Here is a 12,130-nt window from a genome sequence, read left to right as displayed (position 1 = left end):
TGTTGGCAAATTGAATTTAAATTAAAAAATAAAATATTGACAATGGTTCTACTATAACTTTCCAATCCTTTGACTTGCATTTTCCTGATGATGAATGGTGTGGAAGATCATTTACATCTTCATTATTGAATTGTAAAGTTTCTTCCTAAATTCTGGATGCATGTCCAGATATAGGATTTGCAAATATATTCTTATTCTATGGTTAGTCTGTTGACTTTCTTGACAGTGTACTTTGAATCACAAACTTTTAAAAAAAATCTGATTAAGTCCAATTTATGTATTTTTTTGTTTATACTTTTTGTGCCATACGAATCCATTTTCTAACCCAAGTTCAGAAAGATTTACTCCTTTGTTTTCTTCAAATGGTTTTACTATTAAAGCTCTTGTATAGAAGTCTTATATTTTGATATAATTTGTTGTATATAGTGTGAGGTAGGGATCTAAGTTCATTATTTTGCATATCTATATGCAATTGTCCTACCATCATTTTTAAAACAATACAATTTCTTAAAGGTTAAATATTAAATAATTGCCCATGCATTTATAGTGTTATGTTCCTGATTTGTACCTATGTTAATCCATATAATTTCCAAATTCGTACAGTGTCACTATCCTAACAAAATATGCTATTGGAAATAGAGGCTGATAAATTTTCTGTTTCCTTCTTACGTGCTGAGTCTAAGGAAAACACTTTGAATATTTATATCCATCTACTGATGAGGGATAGGTACATTTTCATGTTTTTTCTGTATCCTGCTTACATGTGTCATGATATTATTCCTATGTGTATTTTACAAAATGTTTTATTTTCATCCTAAGAATTATTGCAGAATAAGTGGAATCATAAGATTTCCATTGACCTGAGTGACTAGACAAATGACTACACAAATATACATTTAAGCAAACTAGTTTTTGCCATTGTAGATTGTGTCTTCTGAGACCCACATCCTGATCTCACTTTACTGCAATGTCAGCCTTTAACACTTCTGAAGTGGAAATCTCTACCTTCTTCCTCATTGGGATCCCAGGGATGAAGCATTCTCACATTTGGGTTTCCATCCCCATTTGCCTCATGTACCTCCTTGCCATCCTGGGGAACTGCACTATCCTCTTTTTCATAAAAACAGAGACCTCTCTGCATGAGCCTATGTATTATTTCCTGACCATGCTGGCCTTTTCTGACCTGGGACTGTCTATCTCCTCCCTTCCAACCATGCTGAGAATCTTCTTGTTCAATGCCACTGGAATCTCCCCTGATGCTTGCTTTGCCCAGGAGTTCTTCATTCATGGATTCTCAGCCATGGAGTCATCAGTACTTTTCATCATGTCTATCGATCGCTTGATAGCCATCTGCAACCCTCTGAAATACACCTCCATTCTGAATAGTGTAAGAGTCTTTAAAATTGGCCTTGTATCTGCTATAAAAAGTCTCTTATTGGGGGATCCCTGGGTGGCGCAGCGGTTTGGCGCCTGCCTTTGGCCCAGGGCGCGATCCTGGAGACTCGGGATCGAATCCCACGTCAGGCTCCCAGTGCATGGAGCCTGCTTCTCCCTCTGCCTATGTATCTGCCTCTCTCTCTCTCTCACTGTGTGCCTATCATAAATAAATAAAATAAAATTAAAAAAAAAAAAGTCTCTTATTGGTCTTCCCTTTCCCCTTTATTCTGAAGAGGCTGAGATTCTGTAAGAAAAGCCTTCTATCTCACTCCTACTGTCTCCATCAGGATGTCATTAAACTGGCCTGTTCTGACAACAGAGTCAATGTCATCTACGGACTGCTTGTGGCTCTAACAGCTATGTTAGACTTGATATGCATTGCTGTGTCTTACATGCTGATCATGAAGATTGTTCTGGGCATCACCTCACACAAGGGCTGTCTCAAGGTCCTCAACACTTGCATCTCCCACATCTGTGCTGTGCTGATCTTTTATGTGCCTATTATTACCTTGGCTATTATTCACCGCTTTGCCAAAAACGTTTCTCCAGTTGTTACGGTCGTCATAGCTGATACCTTCCTTCTGGTTCCCCCTCTAATGAATCCCCTTGTGTACTCTGTGAAGAGTCAGCAGATTAGAAATCTGATTCTCATGAAATTATGTGAGATAAAAGGTTGATGGAAAGCTTCAGCTGCAATGAATGCCCAGCTCACTTTGCACAAATGCAGGGATCCAAGAATGACAGTGAAGTAATAGAGATTGACAAAAATATATATTTCATATATAGGCTCATCAAATTTCAAATTATTGATTTCATTTAGCAGCAACAACATCCTACATGGCTTAGGGTTATAATACATTAACCATTGCATTTTCTATGTCCTTTTACTCTTTTACCTCTCCACACAACCAGTTATATGATTATATCCACAATAGCCACAAAAGTGCCATCTTAATTTGATTAAAATGTTAGATTTATTATTCTTAAAAAAAGAAAATTAGTATGTCCCTTTGGGAAAAAAGCAAACATAACTCTAACTCAGGCATGATCAGTTCTAACTAAAGTGAACTGAAAGATTAATCACTCACACAGACACACACATTCACGTGCACGCGCATGCACAGCATCAGCATCCCCTAAACACCTATTTTGTGTGTATATGTGTGTGTTTATGTGTAGGGAAAGTGATATATGTATGCCTAGTTGTGTGTTTCATCAGCAAGTCAAATAAATCATAAAAATGTTCTTATCTTCAAGTACCGTGAAAAATGTACTAAATGTAAATACAGTGATAGATGAGCAAATATGTTATCAAGTTGTATTCTAAATTTTTTGCAATATATTTAATAAACCATCTTCTTTAGTATGCATATTGAGTAAGCTGTTCCTTATTAGTTTGTATAGCACTGTCTTTTTGCCAGTTTCACATTTTAAACGCAGTATTATTTCTTAATTGTCTAAATCCTGCATCAATGTGTATGTGACCAAAGTAGAGCATTTTAATTTCTATCTCTGTCAGTGTCTAGAAAAGTACCTGGAACATATGAACTATTTATTGTATGTTTGTTAAAATATAGCAGTCCTAGAACATTTTGAAGACATGACTATAAAGCATGATAAGAAAGCCACAGATCTATCAAAGTATGCCTGAAAATTCTCGTTTAATATAAAGTTCACTTCTACAAATTAATTACTTGAGTATAAATTAAAATAAAAGCAAACATGAATATACTTAGCAATCCTAAAAATAAGTGGAGTAATCTCATTATATAGATAAGATCTAGCCAGGTCTTCACTAAAAGTTATCTAACTGAATTTACTCTCACATGTAATAAGCATTACTATTTAATCCACACTAAATCCTAAAATTTAGAAAGCCTATATTAGTAAGATAAACATTCCATGCTAGAGACAGTATTATATCATATTATCCTAAACAACACAACATTTTTTTTAAGATTTTACTTATTTATTCATGAGAGACACACAGAGAGAGGCAGAGACATAGGCAGAGGGAGAAGCAGAGTCCCTGCAGGGAGCCTTACCAGAGACTAGATCCCCAGACCCTAGGATTAGGACTTGAGCCAAAGGCAGAAGCTCAATCACTGAGCCACCCAGGTGCCCCAAAACAACATTCTAGGGTAAGACATTGCAATGGCTCACAGATATGAAATAGAAGTTGTGGGAACTTGGGGAGCTTCATCATCCTTAAGTTGTAGAAGTCATTGTTAGCATTACCAACTCTTGCTCTTATAGTTATCAAACCTTTCTTTGCTTCAATCACTATTCTGAATGAAGCCCCCTATATAATGAGTAAATGGTCACACATTGGAGGAATGGATAGTGGGGACATGTTTTACACCTCCACTAACAAAGAAGAGCATGGACTTTCATTATGAATTTCACTTACAGACTTAAGAAAAGGGCTGAAAAATATGAATAGCTTGATACTCTTACACCAGGACTGGTCATACTACCCATGGATATGAACTCAATGTGATTGGCAAAACTTAGTCATGGCATGACTACAATCACTGTGACTGGAATAAACAAAGGAAGTAGTTTCCTCTTCTAGGAAGGTTGGAGAAATAGTATTTGGAAAAAATAGAACAAAACAAATTGAATAAAGTAAAGGAAAACCAAATAAAACCAGTAGCTGTCTCATAGACCTGCCAAAGATGGCAGACTGACATCATTGAGAAAAAAATAGGAAAAAAAAGTGATTTAAGGAATAAATTATTAAAGAATACATAAGAAATGAACTCAAATGGTGGCCTGTAGTAATTTTATTGGGATTTCTTAGAAAATACATCCATTATACTTCTACACAAAGAATTAGGAATTAGTGTATTTACTAGAGAGTGCAATTCATCATTAAAGTGGTAAGTTATCTTTAGAATGCTACATTTAAGAAGACAGACAAGTTTGCTGATATATATATATATATATATAATCATTTTAACTGATAGCACCTATATAAGAGCCATGGAAAGCCCACCTTTCAATCTTTGCAAGGCATTACAATCACTTGGGAGGTTTTTAAAGTCTGGTAATAAATGTAACATCGCAGGCCAATTAAATCATACTACAAAATTATTTGTAACCTAATATTCTATTGATGGATATTAGAGTTGCTTCCAAATTTTGCCTGTTATAAATAAAATTCCTATAGATAATCTTCAAGATGTGTTTTCTTATCACAGCTATAGAATTTATGAATGGTATCATTATGATACTAATTTTTATTTTCCTAAATGCAAATTGAACTGTGTTTAAGTATATTTATTCCTCGTGGATGGTTTGTCTTTTCATCTTAAAAGTGTCTTTCAGTGAACAAAAGTTCTCCTCTTTTGTTTGTTATAAGTGATTATTTTTACTTCAGGGCTAGTCTTCTTATGTCCTTGATTATTCCAAAGTCATGAACATTTTTTTTCTTCTACTTGTTTTCTTTCCTTTTATATTTAATGGTTAGATCTATGATCTAGCTGAAATTTCTGATAAAGCTAATATTTATTCATTTATTTATATATACAAATTGCTCCATTTCTTGAAAAGATCTTCCTTTCCCTATTGAATTTTGTCACTGTCACTCTGTCTCTTCTTGTGTGTTGGTTTTGAACCTCAGGAATTTCTCAGGTAAAATAGAAACTGCTCCCCATACACGTAGGGCAAGCAGAGAACAAAGAAAAAGACATAACCCTCCAGTTTGGTAGGTGGCAGGTTTAATAAGCACGAAAACATATGAGACTTGTTTTTGGTAGTCATAAGACAAGTAAATCTCCATACCTGCCTGCCAGAACCTTAAAATTATATATAGAAGCTTGAATGGGGTTCAGTCATATATACCATCCACATGGTCTCAATAATATATTCCTTCCTCCAAGCTATGTCCTTGAAAATTTCAGGGCTCCCACTGTGAAAAGAGTGTACAGAATGTACATTTGAGGGTCAAGTGGGGGTGCTGAGGGGCCTCCAATTACCCAGGTTTAGCTCATGGACCAGTCAGTTACATCCTTTTGATGTATTCCTCCAACATTGTATCAATACCACACTCCTAAATAAATGCAACTTTAGAATTAATCATGAGATCTTATGGTGTGGTTCATTCAATGTTTTTCTTGTCTTGCCTGTTCTAGGTCTTTTTGCATTTCCACATAAAGTTTACAATCAACTTGTCAATTTCCACAATAAAATCTACTAGGATTCGATTAGAATTGTGCTGAGTCAATGCTACTTTCTGAATAATTGTTAGCAACACAGTTTTCTAATCAATAAGCCTGATCTCTCCTTTTATATAGGTCTTCTTGAAATCTTCTGCAATGTTTTGAATTTATTGGTGCAGGTATCTTAAAAGTATTTATTTTATTTATTTTTACACATTTGACTTTACTGATTAAATACCTTGATTGACATAAGTGTTATTTAAATTTATACAAATTTTTTTTTTTTTTTAATTTTTTTTTTTAATTTTTTATTTATTTATGATAGTCACAGAGAGAGAGAGAGAGGCAGAGACACAGGCGGAGGGAGAAGCAGGCTCCATGCACCGGGAGCCCGATGTGGGATTCGATCCCGGGTCTCCAGGATCGCGCCCTGGGCCAAAGGCAGGCGCCAAACCGCTGCGCCACCCAGGGATCCCTACAAATTGTTTTTTTAGTTGTGTAGGAACACAGTTTCGTATAGTGCTGGATGGCTTTTTAAAACTAACTTACTCTCATCTGTTGATGAGTGGATAAAAAATATGTGGTATATACATACAATGGAATATTAGCCTTAAAAAAGAATGAAATCTTGCCATTTACAATGACAGACAATCTAGAGAGCATAATGCTCAACAAAATAAGTCAGAGGAAGACGAATACCATATGATTTCACTTATATATGGGATATAAGAAACAAAACAAACCCAAAGGGGGAAAAAAAAGAGAAAAAGACAAACCAAGAAACAGACTCTTAACTATAGAGTACAAAGTGATGGTTACTAGATTGGAAATGAATAGGGGAATGGGTGAGATCAGTGATGAGGACTAAGGAGGGCACTTGTGATGAGCATTGGGTGTTGTCTGGAAGTGCTGAATCACTATATTGTACACTTGAAACTAATATTACACTATATGTTAACTGGAATTTAAAAAGAAACTTAAAAAAATAAAGCTTAAATTTAAAAAATTAAAAATAATAAAAACTTATTCTTAATATTTATAGATTTCTATTTTTTAAAAAAGATTTTATTTATTTATTTATTTGAGAGGGAGAGCACAAGGAGGAGGAGTGGCAGAGGGAAAGGGAGAAGCTGGCTCCCTGCTGAGCAGGGAGCCGGACTTGGGGGTCAATCCCAGAACCCTGGGATCATGACCTGAGCTGAAGGCAGGCACTTAACCGACTGAGCCACCCAGGTGCCCCTATTTATAGATTTCTAAACAATCATATCATTTGTGAGTACAGGCATTTTTACTTTATCCTTTCAAATTTTTATTTTTTTCATTCCTTTCTTCTTTCCACATTACACAATCCTGGATATCTAGTGCAATTTTGAACAGAATACTGATAGGACATCATAAACTTTACATGTCATTGAGAGAAAATGCCCAACATTATTTAATCATTGTAATGTCAGCTCTAGCATTTTTACATATGTCTATCAATTCAAGGTAGTACCCTTTATTTCTAGTTTACTCAGGTTTTGTGAAGACAATGTATTAGGATTTTATCTATTGAGGTGGAATGCAGTTTTTCCTCTATGTCAGTGTGAAATATATTCATGATTATGGAAAAGTATGTATTTCTATGATCAGCTCCACTTGTTCACAATGTATTATTTTTTATATATATCACTGTATTCTACGTCTACTTTTGTTATGTTTGTAGATATCCATATTCACAGAATATATTAACCATCAATTACTGTTTCTTGTACTGTAATTGTCTGGTTAGGTATCACACATTAAACTAGTGGAGAAGTGTTTAATCTCTATCCAACAGAGTATGTATAATATTGGTATTATTCTTTGTTGTTGTTAAATGCCTAATATAAATAAGAAGAGTGGCCTCTTAGCCTGGAGTTGATTTGAGGGCTTTTAAAAAAAAATATGAAGTAAGTGCTATTAACAGATAAAGAACTATCCAGCTTTTTGTTTTCTTGTTTTAGAGATAAGTATTTTTCAAAGAATTTGTTCATTTCATCTGAGTTATCTACTCTATTGTAAAAAATATTTAAAAAATCATATTCATTGTATTCTCTGAATATCCTTTATATTGTTAGTAAAATCTGTTTCTTGTTTTTATTATTAATACACATTTCTTGTTTTCTCTCTTCTCTCTTGTTTAGAGTTGCTAAGTTTTTTATGGATATTCTTAAACTTTTCACAGAACTAGACTTCTGTTTTGATTTTATTTATGTCAGATACATATTTTATTGATTTCTGATCTTGCCATTATCATTCCTTTGTACTTTGGGCTTAATTTGTTCTTCTTTGTTATCATCCTGAAATAGAAGCTATATCTTTAGATTTTCATATATATATATATATGAAATTGTATATATATATATGAAATTGTATGAATTTGTATATACAAATGAATTGTATATATATATATATTGTGTGTGTGTGTATATATATATATATATATATATACACACACACACAGACAATGGAATAATATCCAGCCATCAGAAAGGGTAAATACTTACTAGTATTACAATATATATTAACTAACTAGAATTTAAGTAAAATACTTGACACATTAAAAAAGGGGGTAACTGATGACTGGTTACTAAAATTTTACAGAAAAAAATGAATTCAGACCTCCATCTGAATGCAAAATAAAGATTCAGTTTCTCTATAGGGAAAATATGGCCAAAAAGAATTTTTCCAAGTAGGATATTTGAAGACACTAGCTCAAAGTGGCATGTATATTTCTTAATATGGCAGCCACATACATGCTTTGTTCTGTCAAAAAAAGTTGTAAGAAGCTTTTTAAAAACTATTTTTCTGTGATATTTACAGATAATCATATTTTACTAATTCAGCATTTCTCTCCCTTTCACTGAAGAGACCTCTAAATGTATCATTTTCATTATCAATACATCATATGTTGAAATCACCACCTTCCTCTTGGTTGGGGTGCCAGGGCTGGAATATACACACACCCTGGATCTCTATTTCCATCTGCAGCATGTATCTTTTTGTTATTCTGGGAAACTGCACTTTTTTGTCATCAAGACAAAGCTTTCCTTGAATGAGTGCATGTATTACTTCCTTTCCATGTTGGCCATATCTGACTGGGCTTATCCCTGTTCTCTACCTACCATGGGGAGGATCTTCTTATTCAATCCTCTGAAATTTCTGCCAAATGCCTGCTTTGCCCAGGAATTCTTCATCCATGGATTCACAGTATTTGAGTCCGCAATGTTCCTGATCATGTCGTTTGCCTGTTTCCTAGCCATCCACAACCCTCTGAGATATAGCTTCTTTCTGACTATTGTCGGAATTGCCAAAATAGGAATGATCTTCTTTTTCAGAGTTTCCTCCTGGTTCTTCCCTTCCCTTTCACTTTGAGAAGTTTGAAATGTTGTAATAAAAACCAATTATCCAGGCAGCCTGGGTGTCTCAGCGGTTTAGTGCCACTTTCAGCCCAGGGTGTGATCCTGGAGACCCAGGATTGAGTCCCATGTCAGGTTCCCTGCATGGAGCCTGCTTCTCCCTCTGCCTATACCTCTGCCTCTCTCTGTGTGTCTCTCATGAATCAATAAATAAAATTTCAAAAAAACAAGAAATAAACCCAATTATCCTATTCCTACTGTCTCCATCAGGATGTCATGAAGTTGGCCTGCTCTGATAACCAAACTGATGTAATCTATGGCTTTTTGAAGCACTCTGCCTTGTGGTAGACTTTATGCTTATTGCTATGTCTTACATCCTGATCCTCAAGACTGTGCTGGGAATTGCATCCTGAAAGGATCAGCTCAAGGTCCTCAATACTTGTGTTTCACATTTCTGTGCAGTGATCATCTTCTACTTGCTCATCATCAACCTTGCCATTGTCCATCACTTTGTCTGACATGTCTCACCTCTCTTCAATATGCTCATGGCAAGTGTTCTTTTACTTGTGCCTCCAGTGATGAATCCCATCGTGTACTGTGTGAAAACTAGGCAAATTAGAGCGAGATTGTAGTAAAATTATGTCAGAAGTAGATACAACAGTGATTTGTAATAGGAAACACAGCAGTCAGTTTAGGGAAAGATTTCCAAGATAAGTTTCAGAAAACCTAATATTTGACACAAAGATGAATCAGTATCACTTTTTGTAATTATGTAAGATTTATTTCATTAATAAGTGATACTGGGCATGAGTATAAATAGGACTGGTAAGAGAAAGTACTTATCTTGGGGTCCCTTCCTTAAGGGATATAAGAAAATCCATTATCAGTTTAAAAATAGATGTCTTATGATGTCATCTATCATAAAATCCAAAAATGCTAATACACAATAATTTCCATGTATATCCTTCTGAGGGATATACAGAAGTTGATTCCTCATCTCTCAAATGCAATCCATCTGTATTAATTTCTTTCAAGTCTAGACTAAAATTTTAACTTAGTCTGTCTTCCTCTCATTACTTTAATTTTATTCATCCTAGTATAAGTCACCAGTATCTCTTTAATGAAATTCTATAATAACCTCACAAGTTTCTAAACATCTACTCTTGCTACTTTCTAATTGATTCTTTATTTTAAAGACAAGAGTCATATCTTTAATATATAAATAGTCATATCTTTAAACATTAAATAATGTAATTTTTTTAAATGTAAAGTTTCTTATTTCTTTGAGAATAGAATTAAAGCAATGAAATAGATACAAAAAGGCCATACATTGACTGGATCTTCTCCACTTCTCCAATATCATCAAACAGTCATCAAACTCCAGCCCTTTCCATCTTCTACATATTTGTAGAATTTACAGAGCTCTCTGCTTCTTGTGAGTTATCACATCTGACCTTCAGTTTTAGAATGTTCTTGGCACCAATTTCTTATAATTCATTTCTATTACTTTTTTTGTTACATTTTGACTGAAGTTCACTGTAGAATACTTCCCTAAACCCTCAGTTCAAAACATGACCTTCTTTTTGAAATCTCTTTTCCAGCTTCTTTTATCTTTTATTCTGTTTATTATTATTATTGACCACAAATGTAATTCTATCTTTTCTTTATACTTTCTGAATAAAGTGTGCTTTCAAAGAAAGGCAAACCATATCCATTTTATTTTTCTTTGTGTACCTAATATGCAACATATTTTCTGATGTGAATAAACCTCCAATAAATAATTGCTGTTGAATGAATGTGTAAGTGAGGCCACATTTGGGAAAAGGAAATTACTTGTTGAGGAGTTCAGTAAGACTCCACCCAGATGTGATTAATTGGCTTCAGTTGCATATTATAAAGGTAGACATATCACAGATGCTCAAGAATGTTAAAAAATAATATAGGGTTATGGAGGAATATTTTGTTTTGGTTGTGAAAAATGACAAAAAGTACAATTTACCTTCTTAACATGACCTCAAGACTCATAATCACAGAACAGAGTTTTCATATTTTCTCATGCCCACTCATTAACTCAAATCTTATCCACAAATCACATTTCTTGTTTCCTATATTTTTATCCTTAGGTAATTCAAGAAACAAAGTCCTTAAATGTCAAATACTTAGTGAATAATAATGAGCCCATCCTTGGAAGTTACCTCAGAATTAATGAAAGCTTTTCACAGACATAAACATTGTTTTTGAATCTCTAATATGTGCAACATGTTTTCATATATTTTCTTTGATTCTCATAATAAACCAGCTTTCAATAAAACATTCCTATTTATTTTTTCAGTTGAAGATATTGAGGCTCTGAGAAATTGATTTCATGAACTTCACATAAACAGGAAATTAAAAGCTTTAATTCACACCTTATCATTTATACTTCAGGATAATACTAGCTTGGCTACATTTTAGCTTTCATGTACATTCAAAATTGCACCTGTTCCCAAAATGTATCCTAGAATAGGAAACTGCATCATCAGATCAAGAAGTTTTTCTATTTCTTGAGTATCTTAATCCATCCAAAAGTTTCACAGTGAACCTGTGAGAGAAGCCAGTATAGTATCTGCTTCAAAAATACAATAACAGGGCAGATATAGGATAGACAGTCCCATTCCAAGAAAAATAAATTGAAAAGTAAAGGATCACAGGTCCCAATCCAGAACTTTGTGGATCAAATTCCATTACACTTAAAGTCTTGAGTATAATTCTCTTTTGCTTGATGTTCTCTCCCCCAGGTCTGCCAGGGTGAAATCCCTGCCTTTTTAGACCATCTGAGTTTTGGCCTTGCCCCATCAACTCTGGGTATTGGCAGTCTGTTCTACTGGAATCAAACTAGTGATCCTGTCCTTTGAAACCAAAGAGGAAATAGCCTTGTCCCCCAAAACTTTGGCTCTCTGGGCTCATGGTAGTCTTGGTAGCCCAGCTAACCTCTGAACCACCTTTGGGGGTCATTCCTCCCTTTTCTTAAAGGCTAATGAAACTTTGTAGCTTAAAAGCTGTATTGGCCAGTCCTGTGGCCTCTCAAAAATCTGACACCTTTCCTTTATTTCATCTCATTTATGTCTCCATCAGTATAAACTGCCAACATTTCTGCTGGTGTATAATTCT

General features: G+C 34.4%; 1 protein-coding gene and 1 pseudogene across 1 annotated transcript; both read left to right on the top strand.

Moving 5' to 3' along the window:
• The first annotated feature begins 967 nt into the window (after positions 1 to 967).
• LOC121476160 (olfactory receptor 51A7-like) lies at positions 968 to 2,114 on the top strand. Its single transcript, XM_041729893.1, has 2 exons — positions 968 to 1,422; positions 1,628 to 2,114. The coding sequence occupies exons 1-2, from the start codon at positions 968 to 970 to the stop codon at positions 2,112 to 2,114; spliced, it is 942 nt and encodes a 313-aa protein (XP_041585827.1).
• Positions 2,115 to 7,161: 5,047 nt separating this feature from the next.
• On the top strand, positions 7,162 to 9,612 carry LOC121476158 (annotated as a pseudogene).
• Positions 9,613 to 12,130: the final 2,518 nt, after the last annotated feature.

This window comes from Vulpes lagopus, chromosome 15 (genome assembly GCF_018345385.1).
Source record: "Vulpes lagopus strain Blue_001 chromosome 15, ASM1834538v1, whole genome shotgun sequence".
In the NCBI taxonomy this organism is placed as follows: Eukaryota; Metazoa; Chordata; class Mammalia; order Carnivora; family Canidae; genus Vulpes; species Vulpes lagopus.
The sequence above is the reverse complement of the archived record's forward strand: the minus strand, read 5'-3'. Positions and strand labels throughout refer to the sequence as shown.

Bases quoted from the DNA above. Each gene is read 5' to 3' on its own strand.
- LOC121476160 (XM_041729893.1), top strand. From the start codon at position 968: ATGTCAGCCTTTAACACTTCTGAAGTGGAAATCTCTACCTTCTTCCTC. The intron at 1,423-1,627 runs AAAAAGTCTCTT...AAATTAAAAAAA, and splicing joins ATTGGCCTTGTATCTGCTAT to AAAAAGTCTCTTATTGGTCT.